The sequence below is a fragment of the Pinus tabuliformis genome, chromosome 3_2 (assembly GCF_031772625.1).
Source record: "Pinus tabuliformis cultivar Carrire ecotype Pingquan chromosome 3_2, CPIR1, whole genome shotgun sequence".
Taxonomy (NCBI): Eukaryota; Viridiplantae; Streptophyta; class Pinopsida; order Pinales; family Pinaceae; genus Pinus; species Pinus tabuliformis.
The window spans coordinates 814805607-814828558 of NC_142302.1; the positions used below are offsets into that span (position 1 = coordinate 814805607).

Sequence of the window (22952 nt, forward strand, 5' to 3'; positions counted from 1 at the left end):
ATCCCTTGTCCCTGATTTTACTAAATTGGGATCATGCCTGTAGCCTTGGTCATCCAAGCCAGCCTGACATGAATAGACAAAAGTATAGAATTCTTCAAAGAGAATACAACACTATTTCATTAAAGTAATTAATCCATTTGTATGATGGAACCCAAACACAGCAATTAAAAGACTAAGAAGAAACCTTTCTCTGAAATAGACAGGATAGCGATACACACACTTCATTTATCCCAATCTAATTAAAGAAATTGTTCATCAAATAGCAACTCAGCAAAGGCAAAACCAAATGGTCCTTCACAATTTAACATAAAGGGCTACAAATTAAAGCTACACAAACAAGTTCATTAAGCCATCATTTATGACCAATTAACATAAAGACATATCAAACAGTCTTTTTAAACCAAGGCAGTAATGCAAACTAAAGAATGTTTTCAACAACAGGAGCAAACAAGATAGCACCAGATGAGAAGCAGACGTGGACTGACCTCAGCCTAATTAGGACAAGATGCTAAAAACTCAAATCTCACACTAACTAGGACTATGGATGGAACTTAGAGAAAAAGTTGTGGTACGGTATTCCATTTGCAAAACGTTCACATGTCATGAAACTCCAGGATTCTGGAATATTTTGTCCTTACACTATAAAATAAAGTTTAAGCCAAATCTAGCATGGACAACTACCAGTCTCTGAAAGTACATCATACAACTGAGTGATAACATTTTACAAAAAACTTCAAAATCAACGTTTTCACTTATTCTGATGAAATAACCACTGTCTTCATAACTAGCTGAAAGGCATTGTATGCCTCTAAGAATCTTCCACAAACTTAGAAGTATCCCCACTTATAGGAAACTGTCTCTCATGTTATTGAGCTTTTATTACAAAAGTTTCCATCTCACGACCTATGGAGCTAAAGAGGACAGACAAGATGGATATAGGCACATCAAGAAAAACACCTCAATTTGAAGGCCTATAAAATAATCAAAAGTATATAAAATGACAACATCCATCTCCCAACACATGGAGTTAAAGAGGACAGATGAGATGGATATAGGCACATCAAGGAAACCAACTCGCTTTGAGGGCCCATAAATTAATCAAAAGCATACAAAATGACAGCATCCATCTCTCAACACACACAGTTAAAGAGGGCAGACGAGGTGGATATAGGCACGTCCAGGAAAACACCTCAATTTGAGGGCCCATAAAATAATCAAAATTATATAAGATGACGGCATCCTTAAGCGAATACAACTGAAAGATATCATCCTCAGTTTAAGAATATGTTAATATGCTTTGACTATTCCAAAGCTCCACAATTCCTCTTCCATACATACTAAACCAATGCAAGTTTGCAAAATATCAGATACTGAAACTAGCTGTACAGAGGCCATTCAATCAATGATAGATACAGTGTCTTTACCTCCGGATAATACAAAACATCTGAAAAATTAATGCCCACTTCCCCTTCTTGCACACTTGGTAAATTAAAACTTGCCTCATCAGAGCCACAATAGCATTGCTGCGTTATCATTTAGAAGAGAAGGAAAAACATCAGTGAGGAAACAATTTGTCATACAGAAGCCTCAAGTGTGCGGTATCATTGACCCTCTGGACCTGCCATCCCATTTTGGAAGAATGACACAGAACTGTCACAGACGAGTGATCTATGCACAGTTTTTCGGTCATAAGTGGGCTTGACCCAAGCAGACCTGTGAGAAGACACTTTATAGCCATCCCATGAGTAAAAATACCCACTAAGTCAGACTGCCTTCTGTCTTGTTCCTCTTGCTGCCTATGTCTATCTCTAGGAGACAGTTCATCCTCTGTCTCGTTATCTCCCATTGTTACAAACTGCAACCTGCTTTTACCAGACTTTCTTCTAGTTGGGTATTTCTGTCTATTGAGCAATTCCCATTGTGAAACAGTTGATCCATCCCGATCTTCAATTGGATGAACTTGCATTGCTGCATTGTGACTGCTATAGTCCTTGATTTCATTATGATACTGTGCAAAATCCCTTTGCTTTGACCTCTCACACTGCTTTAGCACCTTGTTGTTCAAAAATTCTTTAGACCCTCCTCTTTGGTGACAGCTCCATTTTGTTGGAAGATTTGCTACCCTGTCAAAATTGTAGGCACTGACCTAGACTATCATCAGTTGTATCAATGGGTGACTGTAAAACTCCATCCGCTGCCTCAGGAAACTCATCACTTCCTCTGCCCAACAACACCATTGACATTGTTGACATCAACAGTGCCACCAGCTGCATATGTATCATTGTTTTCTGCATCCTCTGTCTTGCTCTTTTACACATCTTCCATTGATTTAACCTTTAGTTTTGGCTGCATTATTTCTTTGGAATGCCTCACTCCCGGCTGTTGTATTTCATGGCCTAAGTCTATCCTAAGCGCAACACCACATTTTCCTTTATCATGGTCATAATTGTCACTTGCCAGATTATGGTTTCAACTTTGTCATCGTCATCTTGCCAATGGTTAAAAACCATGTCTTTAGTGGATGGTGCATTTAAGAAGTGATCAATACTATTTTTCTCAAACTCTGAGTACAAAATCTTTTCCATTCGCATTTCCTCAATGAGATCAGGGGTATCCTCACAATTGCCATCCGGGCTGTTGTCCAAAGGTACAATGGTCCACCTTTATCAATCTTCAAGTACAATGGCTACAAATAGGATCCATTCCTGATGCCAATCCAAACAGAATTTATTGAAAAGAAGATTGTAGTGACTATAAATTGGGCTCAATCTCAAAATTTCAACTAGTTTTCCGCTAGAAAATGAGCTCAAATCACGGAAGTTATTCCAAGATTTTTAAAATTTAATTCATGGAATATTTTCAGAGTCCTCTGCAAAAGGATATAAGGTCAAGAAACACGAATTTGTGGACAATTGGCCAAGAATATCGAAAACTGAATATTATAAAACAAAAATAATCGTGCAACCGACGGCTCACTGACAGCCATGTAAGGATTTTTGTGGCAGAAGAAGAGCACAGCCTTCAAATAGAGAAACATACATTCTGTTGTTCAAACAATTTCGCGTGAATATTGCGGTGGGAAGCTTCAATTTCATTGCAGACCACGCTTCTCCTCTGTCTCTATGTTATAGTATGTCCTGTTGTTTCACATTTGCTTAATATTTGAAAATTGGTAGATGGGAGTTGCTGTTTCACATTTGCTTAATATTTATGTTATGTTTTTTTGCTTCAGAGTTAGGTAAGCAGAAAACACGGTTTTGTAACTAAATCTTTGCATCTGTTCATGTTGTCAAAGGAATCTTTCCTTTAAGGAATGCCTTGTTGAAAATGAATGAGGCAAAAAGCAACATCTTAAAGGAAATGCTTGCATCCCAATTTTTTTGCATCCTTTTGTGCTATTTGTTTTTGTCATCATTGAGTGATTGATATTTTAGACCTCAAAAAAAGCATAAAAGAGGTTTTATATTTATATATATGTTGAATAACTTGCTAAGATCGAAATTTTGGTTTTGATGTCCTTGCATATTCTTTGACTAGATTAGTTCAAAATGGGCAAGCGAAAGAAATGGCAATATATCATGGATCTTGAGGTGCAAGACCTCAAAGGAAAAATGACTTTCTCTAATAAAGACTTGGTTTGGACAGAAATAAATACAAAAAACAATGGTATTGATCGTGTTGCTGTAATCCCGTTACGACGGGTTGCTGACTTTATAAAAGGAGAGGAAGAAAATCCTATTGCTCCATGTAATTTCGTACGAAAAATAAAGGGTAAACCAAAAGAAAGATCTACTGCTGCATTGCAATATGATATGTGAGTATTTAAAATATATATTGTTTAGATCTTTTGAAACCACGGTTATCTTTCTTTGTATGTACTAACAATTTAAATTTTTGGTTTAGCTATTATTGTTCATTTGGCCCAGAGGACAAAAGAGGAAATCTTTCAGCTAAACGAAGGACTTCATTTGTGCAGAAGAGGGGTTGCCAATGCCACTTTATTGTGAAAGTTATGCATGAAATTCCTGATAGAGCAATATTAACTTTCAATATGTATGAACATGTAGATGGGGAAGGTTGGGCTTGTCATGGTCAATGTGACACTTCAGGTGAGACCAGGGCCTTGCTTAGGCCAAGGCTTTCGAGGGACATTGTTGCATATGTAGAGAGTTGTTTCTTTTTGAGAGTGCCTATTGATGTAGTGTATAGAACCCACGTTAAGAGACATGTTGACATCGATGTGGCAACTCGAGATAGAGATTTCTTCTTATGCAGGAAAGATATTGTAAACATTTATAATAGGTTGGCGAAGGGAAATTATCAACTTCACAAAAAGGATGAAATGAGTGTAAACCTTTGGTATCAAAAGCATCGGGAAGATTTTTTCTTTTACCAAAAGCCCAATGGTGTGGAGGTCCCTTTTATAATAGGGATTCAAACAAAGTGGATGTTGGAGACAATGGTCAAGCTATCGCACAATAGCTTAATAGCCATGGATTCAACATTTAACACAAACAAATATGGGGTAAGTCAGATGCCAATGATTTATTGAATATATTTATTTAAGTTGTATCCATTCAAAATGATTAATAACTTGTATTTGAATTTATGTAATGTTGAAAATGATAGTATCAATTGTATACACTCGTGGCATTTGATGAACAACAAAGCGGGGTGCCTATTGCATGGGTCGTGGCATCACGAAACACATCAGATGATATTGCAATATGGCTGGAGCAGCTCATGCGCAAGTGTTTCCAAACCCGTCCTGATTGGAAAGTCAATGCTTTCATGGTTGATGATGCATTGGCTGAAATCAGTGCCTTGAGGTAACTTTAACATTGTCATGATATAACCAAACATGCATTTTTTCTAAAAATATCACACTAAAATGCATTGAATATGGCAGGAGGATCACAGGTTGCGATGTGATCTTATGCGTTTGGCATGTACAGAGGGCTTGGTTGAAAAATGTCAATCGATTGGCCACTAGTTCCATAAAAGCCAAAGAGATGTTCAGTGAGTTAGGTTTCATCATGAAACACACTCTCAATTATGAAGTGGAAGATGCAATCAATCAATTTTTTATCAAGTTTGCAGATGAAGAGAAGTTCTTAGACTATTTCAACAAGAATTGGGTCACTGGAGATAAGATTCGTAAGTAAACATTTTTTTCATATTATATGTATTTTTTTCTTTTATAAAGGTGATAGAGTGAGACTGACATCGTTCTATTTGCAATTAGGTATGTGGGTGAAAGGTTGTCGGGAGTTTCCTCATGCAAATCAGGAGACCAATAATGCTGTTGAGTCATACCATTGTTACCTAAAAACAACATTTCTATCTGATAGAAGGAAAAAATGTGCCCGGAGGATGGATTGGTTATTGCATATGCTACTAACAACAGTTGAACCTTGTTATCGGTTCAAGGAAATCTTAAAAGAAGAAGGATTCCTAAACAACTACAAGAGAGAAAAGCAGCTAGAATCATCAGTGGAACGAGCAAGAAAAATTATGGATACTGATTGTTGTCCTCATGAGAACATAACACATGCTTATTGGGTGAGAAGTCAGACAGATCGAGATAAAAAATACCTTGTCACCTGGTATCGTAAGGATTTTATAACGTGTGAATGTCCATGGTCTATCCGTGGAAACATTTGCAAGCATGCCATAAAGGTTAATTGGTTGTATTTCCAATCGGATAATTCAAATCCATTGCTTCATCAGCATGCAGAGGATAACATATGCAATGACCCACCTGAGATCAATATAGAGCCTCAAAACCATGATGAAGATGTCGATGCTACTCTTATGGCCACAAATGAAGTTGACGCAGATGTCGAGGCACTTCATTTGGCAAGGGAGAAGTTGTTTAGCTATACCCATCTCATTTTAGATAACCCTCCTACTACTTTGGCAAAGACAATCCAATTGACTGATATGCTTGAAAAAATGTTGGATGAAGCCAATAATTTGCACGTTACTGATTTTGACTTCACACCTGGATTGGAATCTCTTGATCCATCTTTGAAGAGGAAGAAGAGTTTCCTTAGCCCCACAAAGAAAAGAAGAAGCAGCAGAAAAAACAATGGTTTGGAAATTGATTTAAATGTTGATCCATCAGAATATGAACCATTTGAGTTTCGATACCTCAATAAGCGAGGACGTCATCGATCAAATAATGCCGTCTCTATGGTTCCAGGTTAGTTTCATGTGTTGAATAGAGTCATGATTTTAGATTTAAGTATTTAATCATCACTATTCTTTAACATGTGGTATGTTTATTTTTACAGCAATGCAACAATCCCCAACCATGGTGATAACCCAAGACCAAAGGGAGATGCAAGACCATCCAACCTTACTTTCCATGCCAGGTACATTTGATACTCTTTCATTGTGTGTGCACATATACCTTGATGCTCTAGAAAATTTCTTTGCGATAACGTTTGACATTTTTCTAGGTAACTATAGAATAAGTGGAGAAGCATCATCTTCAACCATGACTGATCATCTACAGAAGGACTTCAACTCTAGTGGGAATCAATGAGGTATGCACAAATAATAGATAAGCTAGGTTATTATGGCGTCGTCAGGTGGCCCTTTATCATATGATAAGTATATTTATGTTTTTCCGTTGTTATGTTGTTATAAAAATACCTTTTTCATAATTTGTTCTCTGAAAGTTCATGAAACTTTGTGTTTTGACATGGAATGTTGTGTTGTTTCAGAAGGCTCTAGGTACATTGAGAACATGGGTGCCTGCAAAATTTGAGGAAAGTTTGAGCCTTCATCAGTGCAATTTTAAAAATATGGGTGCCTGATGAGCACCGAGGAATGTTTGAGCTCTCATCAATGCAAAAGTAAAAGTTCAATTATATGCCACTACTCTCCTGAAGTTTCATGAAATTTTGAACTTTGACATGGAATGTCAAGTTAATTCACATGGCTCTGTAATTGTTCAACAAATTCAATTGTCGGTTCTTTTTATTGCAATGTTTCTGTATTTTCTCACGTAATTGGTCTAATACTGCAGACTAAGCTGTAACAATGATGTATACACACCACAATTTGGGAATGAATTATTGTTTTTGACATCAATCTAAATTGTTCTTCAAATATATTCTCAAATGTTAGATCTGTTATATGATCAAAACAAATCTTATTTTATTTATGGTGTTCATATTTAAGAAAGAAGCATATACTGTAAAGAAAATTGAGATAAAATAGATAACAGTGAGGATGACAATTATGTCTTATTCTGAGCACTAGGCAATTATGTCTTATACAAGTTGGCATACTTGCTTAAGGGTGATGTACCCTAAATGAAGTAAGAAAATTCTATCTGACTGTAAAATTTGTGTGAATTCTGCAAGTGATTGGCAAGGTGGTTGGAAATGACTGAGAAGCAGTGCCCAGGATTTACCATGCCAAGTTGTTTCTTTTCCTATTAACCTTGTAACCCAAACTGCTCATGAGTTTATCCAAACACTTGATTTTTAGCATGCATATTGTATTGAAGAACATGTTATATATGATGGTCACTTCATACTAGTTCTGTCTCAGCCATTGCACTTTGATTACATTACCAGTAGAGGATGGAACTGTATTACAGATTAACAAAGCTATGTATGCAGTAACTCATAAGCATGCAGAAACTCATTTAAATCATGGATTCCATTTTGAATTTCATTCATAAGCATAAATTAACTTAATTTGCAAGTTATAAATAGAGAATGAACACTTAACTTTTCACTGAGATGGTATAAGAAACTGGCTGTGTATGAGCACTTTTCACTCAAACATATGTTCCACTGCAAATGCCACCCCCATTCTGAGCTAAGAGGCCACTTCAGTGAAGGAAACTCCTGCAGATTCAGAAGTCACTCCCCCATCTCAATTGCTCTTAGGATCAATGAAACTACTTACAACTAAAAACTCCGAGTAATCATTGAGCTATGAAACAATCATGGCATTCTTATCCACTTCCCACGCAGCACAAGGAAGGCATCTCCCTTTTCTACTCAACAGTCCCTTGGGAATATTCTCCCACAGTGCAAGGAGAAGGAAGACATCTCCCTTCTCTACTAAACAGCTCCTTGAGAGTATTCTCCATTCTAGTACTCTCGGTGTTGGCAGTAATAGCCCATCATGCTGTCTACCTTCTGGCAGCATTACACCTTGCCTCTATGGCACCCACAGAGCAGCAATTTACAAGGAAAATTGGTGTTTCATTAGCTATCCAGCCTTTATGCTCCTCTAAAACCATCCATCTCTTTTCACAGGTCCACAAAGCGCTCTCTGTTGCTGGATTTTGTCACTTACAGATTTGTATATCGATCTAAAGCATGGGAATGCAGTTAGCTGATAGAATTGTATTAGTGTCTATAACCAATTTCTTTCAGGTAATACTAATTATTAAGGCTTCATTGGCCAGTGCTGCTAGATCTCCTGCATCAGAACGTATGGTTCTAGATCCAAATTCATCGGGACAGGACAACTCTTTTTCCAAGTAGAACCCTTGGCTACATAAAAGAATAGGAAATTCCTTTTGTATTTGTGGGATAACAAGTATTTGAATACTGATCAATCTATCTAATTAATTTGGAGCTATTAGAGCTGGCTCTACTTTTTGGTGGATGTGAGTCAGAGCAATAACAAGAATATTTCTAATAGAATCTTTCTCACCATCCCTTGAGAGATGGTTCACTAATAAACCAAGAAAAGAGTCAGTTAAGCCTAAACCAATTGTTTGGAATCTAGCTGCTCTGATTCTTCCCATCGTAAACAAAAATTGACAGTATTCTTTGTCCGATAATGCATGTGACTATTTCCCATTCTCTTTCAGAGCAGCAGGATCTGAACCCACAACCTCCATCACCCCAAGATGGCACGCAGCCAAGCTGTGCCAACCATCAACCAACATGAAATTGATTCAAATGTTAATGCCCAAACTTTATGTTTTATTTGAACTTTTATTATAATATCACTCCCTCTGCTAGACATGTTCCATAAGCATGGGAATGCATTTTTCAGAACTTCAATCATGCTGGAACATGAGAAGAATGAATCAATGAGTCCATCTGAATTAGAATGAAAGATTGTGCATGGAAATGGAGAAGGTTCAAATTTTCATGACAATAGGGTTTCTTGTACTTCTCCTTAATGGTTGTACCCAGCCCCATGCTTTCAAAACTATGTGAGGTAGACTTCCTCACCAACCACTCCATGCAGTCAATGATTGGATTCTAAGTCAAAGATGGTGAGTGAAGTTTATATAACAAATCAAGAAAGGTAGGAGCTTGGAAAGATGGAATGGGTCCCCTGTTTTCCTTCCCAATAGTGGACTCGTAGCCCCTCTGGTGCTCTCTGCAGCCATCTTGGACCTTCATATTAATTTTTGAAACACTATTTACATATCTTGAGCATAACAAAAAAAGATCTGCCACATGGTACATAAAATCATAATTACTACAGTTACATGCCTAGCCATTCACTAGTCAGGCTATGGCCTTGATATCCGCACTAAGAATCCATACAACATATTTACATCGTTTACACACATGGTCATTTTATTTAAGCCCGTGTGCCTTGTCTCCCATCATTATAAACACTTTTACAATTTGAACATAATTCCATCTAATACATCCAAGGGTAAAGATTGGGATATTACAGAAATTTAAATTCCACTAGCTGACACGTCAAACCTATGTGTAAGAGCATCAAAGCAGTCAAAATTCCTGTGGTGGAATAAATCTGTGCCAGTCAATAACATAACAAAGATGCTTATCAGAAGGACAAATAGAAAGCACATTTAAAACCATGGTCTTGCCAGGAGTAGTGGTCATATTCTAGTATATCAAAGGTACAGACTCTTGGTGCTATGTTCCAAGGTCTCAAATGGGCAATTGTTCACTCTTCCTACCCTGTAAAGGCGCCATCCATCAGTTCCTGTACTCAGAGTGACATATTGACTAGTAAGTTTAGGGTTTTCTCGTACACAACAGAAGGAGCTCCTTACCATGAACCATTTAGACATTGCTGGTAAGAGTACCTATAACTGAACCTTGATCATTTGAGTTTAGAAATATTCTACTATGAGATGTTTAACATGGAAATTTTAACAAGACATTCTTATACCTTAAACTCCAGGCATGTTCCATCAAGGGTGACTTGGATAGACTACCAACTGTCACCTCGGTAGCCTACATGTTTTATATCTGCCATAATGGTTTCCTTTCTTATGGTGTGTTTCCTCCGAGTAATAAGGATCAATCCATTAACACACTCTTCCTATGAAATTCTCTTATCATATTCTTATTTTTTCTTATATATTCAATGGATCTTCATATTGTCGAAGATAATTGCAGATCAAATTTCTGAAGACTGTGTTAAAAATTTAAATACAGTGTGTTTCTAGACTTAAATTGCATATAAACACATCATAATTCTTGAAATTAAGCATTGTATGTTCTGATGAGATGAATAGTCAGTGAAAAATAATCGGGTTGGAAGACTTTGGAAAGTAAAGACTCTGCTGACAGTTGGATATGCAACCAATCCAAGCCGCTCAATCTACTCTACTGCTGAAAGTGATAGTTAGAAACAAACTGAATGTGTGTATAACCCTGTTCAGGTAAAACTTTAGCTAGCGCAGTCAACAAAAACAAGCTTGTAATCAGATAAAATCTCAATCATGGTCTGGTTATAAATTGTTCAAGAGAGAAGCCTCCTCTCCAGATTGTTGTGACTTTCAGTTGAGAGGATCTAGGTTTAATTGCACACCCTACACTCTTCTTAATTGGTCCATGTTCTAGGATGGCTTGGGGAAATTATGCAGATGTTATTGACTATAAAATCACTACCATGAACAAGTGGGAAAACGACTTTCATGACAATTGAATAGAAGGAGTATCTCCCAGACAGATGCCAAAAGAGGAAAACATCCAACCTGCAGTGTGTGCATATCTCACGCTAGGCAGTGTCTCCACCAAGGTTAAGACTATAATAGGCTGGTCCATGTCTAGGTTCATTTTTTTTTTGTGAGGAGGGAGGGGTGGTTAGCTGGTAAGATAGGATTTCCTTCTCCAAATTGTTGAATGTGAATTTCAGCTGAGAGGACCTGGATTAAAATGCACACCTTACACTCTTCTTCACTGGTCCATGTTCTAGCATGGCTTGGGGATTCTCTGCAATCTGCAGATATGATTGAATATAAAATCACTACGATGAACAAGTGGCATAATGGACATTCCTTTTATCATGTCGAAATGGCAAGCACTTTTCACAATTGAAAGGCAAGAGATCTCCCAAACAGCTCCACAGGAGGAAATCATCCAATTTACTGTCTATACATATCCTACGGTAGGCACCATCTCCACCAAGGTAAAGACTGCCGATTGTTGGGATTTGCTACCGATCCAAGCTGGGCAATCTATTCTACTACCATATGTTATAGTTGGATACAAACTGAACAAGTGTATAGCCCTGTTCAGGTAAAATTTTGGCTAGCATAGTCAACAAAAACAAGTTTGTGATCAAATCAAATCTCAAGATAGGAGCCCCTTCTCCAAATTGTTGAATGTGATTTTCAGTTGAGAGGGCGTAGGTTAAAATGCACACCCTGCACTCTTCTTGACTGGTCCAAGTTCTAGCATGGCTTGGGGATTAAAATCACTACCATGAACAAGTGGGAAAATGGACATTCCTTTTATCATATCGATATGGCAAGCATTTTTCACAATTGAAAGGCAAGAGATCTCCCAAACAGCTCCACAGGAGGAAATCATCAAATCTGCTGTGTATGCATAGCCGACGGTAGGCACCATCTCCACCAAGGTAAAGACAACTATCTATTATCTAATGGATGAGGAGGACACATACGTAAAGAAACCTTTCATCACTGATCAACAACCAACTAACAAATCACATAGCATATCAATATCTCTCCAACAACATAATTTATTGATGATAATCAGAAAATCATGAACCAGTTACTTCTGTCAAAATACATTTGTCCATGTACATGGAATATATTACATTTGTCCATTAATTTGTCTCCCATACAAAAAACTGTAATGATTGCATGTTGGGGAATAATAGGTTCTTCTTTAGTGAAAGAACCATGCTATGATAGACCCCAGAAAAATGATAACAACAACCCATTCACACAATGGGGATTTATATTGATGGTGATCAATGATTTCTGTTGCAGTGGATGGTGATCCTATGTCATATTTGGCATCTACATATGTTCTTAAAAATGCCCTGGACATTATATCAGTGGACATCTTTTCAATATCTGCAGAGTGATTGATGGTAAAATGTTGAAATTGAAAACTCCAATTTAGTGCTTCCTTATGAAGAGGTTTTAAATTGTCCTTTCGAACCCGATAGATGCCTTTCATCTGATTACATATCAACTCCGAGTTGGTGAAGACTTCAATATCATTGACATCATGTTGTTTTGCCTCTTTTAACCCTTCAACAAGGGCAATGTAATATGCCTCATTGTTTGTCGTCATTCCAGGCACTTCTCTCTTTCCATAAAATAAATGATTTGTTGCCATATTGTAAAGGATGAATTTAATAACTGCTCGACCTGGATTTGGAAAGCAAGACACTTCAATGCATAAATGCCACTTTTGCACCATTTTTTACACTTCAAAAACCTGAAAAACAAATAACAATAAATTCATGTTAAACAAGTAGACATGAATTATAAGTTTCAGTGGTGTTCTTAAACATATGTAGCATAAACAACATATGTAGCATAAAATTACTTCATTGTCATAAACATATAAACACTTTTCACTATACAATAGCTTAACATATAAATAGGGATACTCTGTAAAGAAAAATGTCACTGAAGATAGGATGCAGAGGAATATCAATACAAATGGATTAATTACTTTAATGAAATAGTGTTGTATTCTCTTTGAAGAATTCTATACTTTTGTCTATTCATGTCAGGCTGGCTTGGATGACCAAGGCTACAGGCATGATCCCAATTTAGTAAAATCAGGGACAAGGGATATGTACACATTAAAGTTAATATAACTGTGTAGATATTAGATGGTTGTAGATAGTACTCGCATGATTGTTTGGCAGGATATTGAAATTCGGGTTGTGGAGAGAGACTTTGGGACATATTTTATTTGGGAGATTATTACAGTGGTATAAGAAGCCATTATAAGTTATTCAATCTCGGTTATATATTTTATATCTAAGTTGCCAGTGTGTGTGGGTAATAGGTATGGGTATGGGTTAAACACTTTTTGGAACAGGGGATGGGGGTATATCAGGGTTAGACACTATTTCCTATATATGAAAAATTAAAAAAGCAAAAAGTCACTGAAATTTATGTAAATTAGTAATGATTGAGATTCATTTTCATATTCAACTTGTACAAATCATTGAAATATTCATCAATTGACAATCTGTTGAAAATTGATCAGAAAGCTTTATCATTCTCATTGATAGCTCTCAAGTCTTACACCAAGTACATTCAAATATTGCCCAATGGCAGTTTTAGAAATGAAACAGAAAAAACAGCATAGTTGAGTACTTGAGGCATTTCAAAAAATGGAATAGAAATGACAACATTGTTGTCTATGTTCTTTCCAGTGTGCACGACAAAGCCTGTACTTGATTTCTGATGCCTCCCGTGCACCCTTAGGTTCCTTTGCCCTCTAAACTTTTGTCCACAACGGATAGAGAGGATTTGTTGTGATGATGGAGAAATTTGAGTGAAGAAGAAGAATAAGAATTTGAAAGTGTAATTTTAAGACCGAAGAAAGTGAAAATGCTGAGAAAATATTCTTGCAAGTGAAACTATGCATACTAGATGGAGTTTAACACTTTAGTCTCTTATCAATGAATTCGTTGCAAGAATCACAGCAAAGAAAAACCTAATCTTGTTGTTCTTCTCTGTTGGATTGCTGGTCTATTCTTCTTGTATTTTCACTTATGATGATGATGTTGATCTACAGCCTTGTGCCTCTCACTGTTTCCACGTCTGTTTTTGACTCCTAACTTTCTTCTCCTTCTGGTATTGTCATTTGTGTCTCTGTTATTTTCATAATATATTAGTATCTTTGAGTTTTCTAGACACTCCCATAGTTGAGTGGCCACTGATTGTACACTCTGGTCCCATGAACAGATTCTTGGTCATTTGTGGACATTACTAAAATTTCTTATCTGTCTTCAGATTGAGAATGGAAATGTAAATAGGAGAGATTAGTTAGGGATTTTCTGTTCATAAAAGGACCTAGTAAGCAATGTTTAAGGTTCACAGATGGGCTCCGCCTTCCTTTTTATGTCTGTGCTTTTTTTATTTATAAAATAGATCATTTTGGGAATTGGTGGCATGCACACCCACTTTTATGGTACGTTCCTGGATTTCTAGGCAAAGGTACCAGGCCATGCCTTGGCACATGGGGTATGCAATTATACATACCTGCATGTGTACTGGGTGTTGGCAAGATATTTGAAGACCTTTTCAAAAGACAAAATACAAAGGGCTACTGGCAATAAAGTGCATTTCAGCAAACCTCTCTCTACAGAGGAGATCTAAACCCCAAAATAAAAAAAGACCATGAAATATAGCGAGTTTGGCTTAATTAGATGGCTTCCTATATAAAAAGAAAAAAGACCATGAAATATATCCAATTTCGCTAACTTACATGACTCCCACAAATACACGAGCATATATCCTGCTATACAAAGATGACAAGTTGACTGCTTTCTGGATGAAAATTCGAAGACCTAAATACAAAGAGAAACTTCAGAAATTCAATGCCAACAGATTCTCCTTCGTATTTCTAAAACCTTCTCTCAGATTGTGCTCTGCTGGGAGGCTCTGAATACCAAAACAGGTTATGAATTGAGACTCTTGAACCGCTCACTCGGGAGGAGATCTAAACCCCAAATCAAAAAAAGAGCATGAAATGTATATCCAGTTTGGCTAACAAACATGCCCACACAAAAACATGGGCATGGATCAACCCAGACAACGATCATTAACGCAAGTTTGACTGAATTAACATGTCGCAGAAATTGGTGGAGATGCTCACTTAAAAGCATTAAAATGACTAATACTCTGATTTTATAACCACAAAAGCCGAAGTTCAAATCACAACAGGGGTATGGGCTTCACAAAAGTAAGAATAACAGAGGGATTGTAATGGTTTTAATTTCATTTTTTAACGAGGATTCGAAAACCTGCGGATTTTGGAAAGAAATTATGCGGGAGAAAATTCGAACCACAGAAAATAGTCTTAAAGGGATTACCTGCGAGGAGTACGTGGCCGAAGGAGTTCGCAGAGGATCGAAACCACAATGGCGGCAATAGAATTCGCAGTAGAATGGCTCAGGGTAGGGGAGCACAGCGCGCGGGTGTTGAATTCGAATGGAGGGAAAGGAGTAGTCTATGGAAAGATCGCGCATGAAGGAATTACTCCCCGAGCCAGCGCATTCCCTTGTGCAGGAAGGATGTCAGGCGATCGGCGATCTGTTAGGGCGATCGGTCAGGGAATGTCAGGGCGGACCGGGAGGTTGGCGGAGAACGGGAGGAGCGATGGTGGCGGAAGAGGGGGAGATTTCCGGCAGCCGGAGCCGGACGATTTTCCGGCCGGTGCCGGAAAAGGGTCCATTCTACTGCCTCCGTAGACTATTCCATACCAGAATGATCAAGTTTTGGACATTGTTGACTCGTCATTAGAGGAGAACTACACGAAAGATCAGGCGCTAAGAGTGATCAAAATTGCGCTTCTGTGCACTCAAGGCCAATGGGCACTGCGGCCGGCAATGTCAGAGGTTTTGTTGATGTTAACCAACCATTCAGAAGTTACCGCTGAGCCAACAGAACCAGCTTTCATAAATGACGGTGCAGAGAGAACCACGCGCTTCGCTTCCACAGTAAACTCAGATTCTGCATCTCACGGATCTATTACAGTGTCCTTGTTTCCTCGTTAATTCAGAGGTTACGCTGAGCCAACACGACCAGCTTTCATAAATCACGGTGCAGAGAGAACTACCCATTTCACTCCCACAGTAAACTCACGTTCCGCATCTCACGGATCTATGACGGTGTTTTTGTTTCCTCCTTAGTCTAACTAACAAGCTTAGTAGACGCAAGTCGCATGCCTATATATTTTACTAGTGGCATGCCTGAGCATGATATTCATGGCATGCTTTTCTGTGAATCGGAGCTGAGAATGTTTGGTTTGAAGAAGTTGCGTATTATCTTCCTGTCTTATAGGTGGATGGTGAATAGTGGGATCAAGATAGGTACAAATTATTTCAAGTATTTAGTTGCATGTCAGATCAAAGCACGTGATTACAAATCAGATAGTTCAATGTCAGAGCACATCTCTGTCAAATATTTTATTGAATGTTTATTGTTATGTTACAATACGTAAATTTCGAGTTGAGGGAGTGGAGGACCGGGCAGCTGGAGCCCTAGCCGCTTCGGCCCTCTGGTTCGTCCGCGTTGCCAGGGCTTTCTTCCTGCGGGTGCTACTGATGATGCCTTGTTCTCGCTGCGGTGTGGTCGTGCGCTTTGGCGGTCTTCTTTGCATGATTGGGTTCTGGTCTTCTGCTGCTGCCCGCGGTCTTTAGTGGTACCGCCGTCGTCCTGTTCCTCCTGCCGTCTCCATCTGTTTTCGGTGTCGTTTTCTGCTGCGGCTAGTATTGTTGTGGCCACGGTTTCTCGACGGGCTTTGCTGCCCGGATTGATGTTGTTTGGGCTTTCAGGGCGGCCTGTGCCCTGTTTTTCCGTTTTGAATTTGGGGTTTCTGGCTCGTATATTTGTTTGACACTACAGAGCTGTTGGATTGATGTTGTTTGGGCTTTCAGCCCGGCCTGTGCCTTGTTTTTCCATTTTGATTTTGGGGTTTCTGGCTTGATATTTGTATTACATTACATAGCTGGTTTATGTTTTTGGTTTCTCTTTGCACTCTTTTTATTTATTTTTTCAGAGAGAAAGAACATCATAGTTTATATTAAGAGAATATAAAGTTCAGTATACATACAAAAACCTGAAACCAAATGGATCGAATCTGATACATGTCCAGAAAAACAAAAACTGTAGAGCTGTTCAGTCCATTTTACCCAATGGCCAGATACTGGAAAAGAGATCCAGTCGGAACATAGTGCTTACAATAACAGATTTTAAAAATTGAAGTCGCTGTAACTTAAAAGAAGATGCACAGAGATAGGGGATCCCTAGATTCTTGAAAGATTCGGGCGTTCCTCCATTTCCATAAGAACCAAACGACCATGACAAACAAGGTACACCAGGATGAACATTGATCGCTCCACCATTTGAACGCTTCCTATACAGTAGAAAAAACCTGGTAAGGAAAACCAAAGGACAAGGACAATGCATACTAGATGTGAAGAGTTGTGGCACATCGGAAAAACATGTGAGCATTTGTCTCGGATTCGGAGTGACACATAGAACATCTGCCCGGGCCAAACCAACCTTTTCTTTGAAGGACCTCCCAAGTGAGGTTCCTGTTTGAGAAGACCAGCCAAGAAAATAATGTCATTTTTAGTGGACATGCCACCTTCCATAGTCTAAGAGGGAAGATCGGATCGGCGCTTGATGGATGGAAGACAGTCATTGCAGCATATATATCCTTGACCCGAATAGGCGAAGATGAATCCGGAAGGGACCATGTCAGATCATCCTTATTACCAGAGCGAAGAACCCCTTTGCTGGAAAGGTTCTGAATCACTGAAGTCCAAACAGGTCTCATGGAGATAGGCAATGATAAATCCTCCCCTTCCATCCATTCAGGAGATGAAGATGACCATGATTTGATCAACTTATCCCATGTGAATATACCTTTTGAATGGAAATGGGAAATCAGACCGCGGGGGAGTAGAGACTCGAGACCATTAACAATAGGATCAATACCAATGATGATACTTGAGCCTAAAAAAAATTTCCATTGTAAATTTTCCATGAAGAAAGGCTGAAGTTTCCGGAAGCTGAGCCATATAGCTGATCCTCTTTTGATACCTAATGAATTCCTTCTATACCAATAAACCATGCTTCGTCCCTTTAAATATTTTTTATGAATGACATTACTCCATGGACCAGTCCCATAAATGCCCCGATAAAGAGCTTTGCAAAGAAGGGCTTTTCCAAAGATTCTCATGTTAATAAGACCCCATCCTCCTGCCTTCTTCATCTTTGAGATAGTCGCCATCTTAACTAGATGTATTTTGGACTGGTAAGATCTTCCTCCCCATAAAAAATTTGCCGCCAGAGAACATATTTTATTTATAACAGCTGCTGGGAGGAGATAAAGGTGAGCCCAATAAACCGCTAATTGAGATAATACAGCCTGCACCAAGATAAGTCTGCCCGCCAATGATAAAAATCTCGACTCCCATCCTGATATTTTATTGTAGAAGTGGTCAATTAACCATTGCCAGTCCTGCTTGGGGTTCCCCTTTGCTTTCAAGGAGAAGCCGAGATATTTGAATCCCTCCTTAATCGAAGACTGGTTGATGCCAAAAAGAGCAGATATCCAATACACAGTTTCCATATTTTAATCGTTGTGATACAGCATAGATTTTTCCTTGTTGATGACCAAACCAGCATCAGCCTGAAATTTTCCAAGGATTTCGAAAAACCAGCTCCATGACGCTCTACAGAGCATAGCGAAGATGAGAATATCATCGACAAAAAGGTTGTGGGATAGGAAAATATCCTTGCAGATCTTAATCGGCCTAACACTTCGATCAGACACAGCTTTGTTGATCTGATTGCTGAGGGAATTCATCACAAGGATAAATAGCAGTGGGGAAAGAGGGCATCCCTGGCGGAGTCCTCTCTCTACTTGAAAAAAGGACGATGGAATTCCATTAATTATAACTGCATATTTGACATTTTCGACACACGCCATTATCCAGTTAATGCTTTGAGGTCTCAGCCCAATATTTTCCAGCAGGATTCGAAGAAAACCCCAATCAACACAATCGTAAGCTTTTTTCAGATCAATCTTTAAAATAGTAGCATCTATATTGTTTGATAAAATAGAAAATAAGCATTCCTGGGTCATGGCTACTGCATCCAGAATGTTCCTGTCTTTTAAGAATGCAAGCTGGTTACTGGAAATGAAAGAGTTTAAAACAGGCTTCATCCTCTCTGCTATGATTTTAGAAATTATTTTAAACAGGATATTGCATAACGCAATCGGCCTGAAACCATGAAGTGATTCTGTACGATACTTTTTCGGAATGAGAGCTATAAAAGTAGAAGTTAGGGCGCTGTTTATATTTCCTGATATACGGGAGGCATCAACCATCCCTAGCAATTCATCCTTGAAGATATCATAGAAGTGTGAAAAGAATTCAATTGTCAACCCATCTGGCCTAGGGCTTTTGTCCTTTTTTAAGGCTTTTATTGCACCTTGTAGCTCCTCTTCCTTTATGGGCATAAAAAAAGTATCATTTGCAGTTTCATCATACATCTCTGGCATTAGATCCACAGCCCATAAAATGTCACTTATGTTACTCTATTTTCGCCTGTATTGGTCCTGAAAAAATCTTGTAGCTTCAACAGAGATGTCATGCTGAGAGTATAAAAATCCTCCCTTACCATCCTCAATTTTCCATATAGAGTTTTTACTTCGTCTGGCGCTAGCAAAATTGTGAAAATACTTTGTATTTCGATCTCCTTCTCTGAGCTAGATCGCTCTGCTTTTGAGCCTCCAAGAGGCTTCTTCCTTTTGCAGCAACTTTGTTTCACTTTTCCCAGCTTCCTGATATGATTCTTTTGGTCAAAAGACATGCATTCTGGGTTTATTGAGTTGAGAAAAATTCGCAGCTCCTTTTGAATATCAAACAACGCCTGTTTATCCTTCCTTTTCTTTTGGATTTGCCAATCCTTTGCAACATCCCTTAATCATTGTATCTTTTCTCTAAACGTGGAGAATGGAGCCATGTCGGATTCTTGCAGCTCCTTCCATTTTTTCCGAATGGCTTCATTAAAGGACTGATCTTCTAAAAATACTCTGTTGAATTTAAAGGAATATCCCAGCCTATGATCCTGTTCCTTCCATTCAAGGAAAATGGGTCTATGGTCCGAAGTGGAGTCAATACCGGTATGAGAAAGCGGCATACCCCATTTAGCTATGATGCTAGCATTAACAATGAAGCGATCGATTCTTTTTGCGATGTAGGCTTGTCCCGTCCTGTTGTTGTCCCATGAAGGCGACATTTTTTTTGGCCTGATATCTACTAAATTCCTGCTTAGGAATTCCTGACACAGTCTCTCACCCAGCGGATCATTTCTCCTGCAATTTCCCCAACATTCATCAGATTTTAATGTCACATTTAGGTCTCCCGCTATCAGTAAAGATTCAATGTCCAAAATTTCTGAGTCCATTAACCTTTCCCAGAAAGGAAGCCGATTCCTGTAAGGAGCATAAACATTTAATATGTTGATGACAAGAGCTTGTCCCCTGATGGAAGCCGAGATAAGGAAGCCAGCACAACATCTAAAAGCTTTCGCTTTTATCCATGTTGGATCCCATGGAACTGCCAAGCCACCTGATTTCCCATTTGCTTCTGTGGCAACCATATGCCATGACGGAAACATATTCCTAAAGAAAGCCAGAGTTACTGTGCTTGAATGCATAGTTTCCTGAATAAATATGATTTTAGGGCGAGCCGGAAGGAAGATATCTTTAAGCACTAAAAATTTAGGGGAAGCACCCAGGCCCCTAATGTTCATGGAGATTAAGAATGTCATTTAGAAGACTGACCAGCCACACATGCTCTAAGAGGCCGAGATTCAGGGGATTCCAGGATTGGAACTTCTACGAGGGATAGATTAGTAACACCAAAATGAGAAGCAATGGTTCTACCTCTAAAATGTCGACTGCCACCCCTTTGCTTTTTCCTGACCGTGATGTTCTTTGCAGAGTTTGGACTGATGGATGGGAGGGAAGGAAAAGAAGGTTTATGAATGGTTAAAGGTTCGAGAACTGAGGGGTTCCTTTGAAGAAAAAGATCAAGATCACTGTCAGATTTATTGACAGGCGAATGAACAGGGGAGTTGAAAGGGGTAGGCGAAGGAAGAGGTTCTTTTCCTTTCGGCATGCCGATAGATGGAGTGACAGGAGAGGGAGACAAAGAAGAGATCAAGATAGGATGTGATCCTACCACAAAATCCCCTTTTTTCATGGAGGGAGGGGAAGGCACAGACTTATCCTCTAGAGGCTCAGGAATAGGGGTGCATTCGAATTCCGTCATAATTGGAGCCACCGACTGTTCTTTAGAGGACGGCGAAGAGAGTGGGGCTGTGTCCTGGGAGTTTATTTGATTCTCATGATTGCTTACTCCATCAGAAAGAAGATCTGTTCCGGAGCTTCTACCCTGATAAAAAGTTTGTTTCTTAGATCTGCCTTTAAAGCGAAAACTACAATTTTTTATGAGGTGACCAGTACGATGACACAATGAGCATCGAAAAGGAATAACCCAAAAATCAAGCCTTTGACTGATTTGAGCCCCTTCCCATGATATCACTAGATGGTCAGGATATACACCTTTGTATGGTTTTTCAATCAAGATCCACGCAATCCTCTTGTCTTTCTCGCCCCTACACCAAGGATCCACATAAATGAACTTGCCTATGGAATTACCAATCTCTGTAAGGGTTTCTATTGACCACAATTCCAGAGGCAAGTTAGGAAGTTTCACCCAGATCATACAGTTAGATGGTGTGTTTTTAAGAGGATCAAAACCCAAGTACCATCGGGATAATGCCAGAAAGCTTCTGCCACATACCCACGGCCTGTTGATGATGATTTCCAGATCAGGTGCCTTTAGAAAATGGAAGGAGAACTAGTCTTTCATTAGATGGGAAATAACAGGGACATAGCCAATCACAGGGATCCATTTATCCGCCAACCATTTCCTCATATCCTCCTCAGGCATTTCCGGGAAATGCCACTTCCCGACGAGAGCCAGCTTTTATAAAATGTCAATACGTTCTTTTAGAGTTGCGCTATCCACGGTTATAACCTTTGGAGGGGGCGTTGTTTTAACTGGATTTTTGGACTTATTATACAGCTGGTCATGCCCAAGGGATCGACCCTTTCCAGAGTGGTCCCCCCCTTTTATCAATTGACTCTGAACATGGACTTCAGGGATGTGGATCATATCTTCCACCGTGGCATGCCAGTTGTTAGCATGGGCTGCTTTTTCTCTTGCAGATTCAGCCTCTATAGTAGCCTGAATGAGAGCTAAGGTGGCAGGAGAGTCACATCCATCTGTCATGTGACTGTTGGGAAGCTCGGAAGGAACTGGACGTAGATAGGTACAGCACGGAACTGGATCAAATCCAACCAATTGATCCTTTTGTAACAAAAGCATGGATAGAATAACTACTGAAACAGGCGGAAAGAGGAAAATGTAATCCGACCGTAGATCCTGTCAGAGCCTAGGGATAAGGCTAGATATGGAATTAAGAAGCTACAGAGAGAAGGACCCTAGGGATCCGAAAAAAGGAGCTGACAAGGACAATGGAAATTAAATTCCAGACCCAATTTAGCAGTTCACATAATGTGAATAGTCTTGAGAGGATAAATTCAAACCGTCAGTTGATTATTCAAGCAAAGGTGGCAGAGATAATAGAGAAGGATACCTCATGGATAGTCAGAATACATTAAAAACAATCTTAATGAGCGCCGAAAAAGAGGATTTCAAAATTCCACCGGAAAAAGAGAACGCCGGAAGATCAGACTTCCGAGACAATTCAGTGGGAAAAACCAGAGAACTGTATACCCAAATTATTCGGCTGACTGGTTATGACAATCAACACAACAGCAGTATATTTGAAAGATACATCACCAGCTACCTATTTTGACACGGATGTTTGAACAGGGGCTATAGATGAAAATGGATGCTTTAATCTTGTTAAAAATAGCTTT

At 38.9% G+C, this 22952-nt stretch overlaps 2 protein-coding genes across 2 annotated transcripts; both read left to right on the top strand.

Moving 5' to 3' along the window:
* Positions 1–3541: 3541 nt before the first annotated feature.
* On the top strand, positions 3542–4566 carry LOC149183113 (uncharacterized). The gene is made up of 2 exons (XM_089418673.1): positions 3542–3814; positions 3904–4566. Exons 1-2 carry the CDS (start codon positions 3549–3551, stop codon positions 4550–4552), a joined length of 915 nt encoding a protein of 304 aa, XP_089274799.1. The 5' UTR covers positions 3542–3548; the 3' UTR covers positions 4553–4566.
* A 161-nt stretch (positions 4567–4727) lies between these two features.
* On the top strand, positions 4728–7077 carry LOC149183114 (uncharacterized). The gene is made up of 6 exons (XM_089414836.1): positions 4728–4765; positions 4910–5157; positions 5246–6205; positions 6297–6377; positions 6465–6551; positions 6732–7077. Exons 1-5 carry the CDS (start codon positions 4728–4730, stop codon positions 6548–6550), a joined length of 1413 nt encoding a protein of 470 aa, XP_089270962.1. The 3' UTR covers position 6551; positions 6732–7077.
* The last annotated feature ends 15875 nt before the right edge of the window (positions 7078–22952 follow it).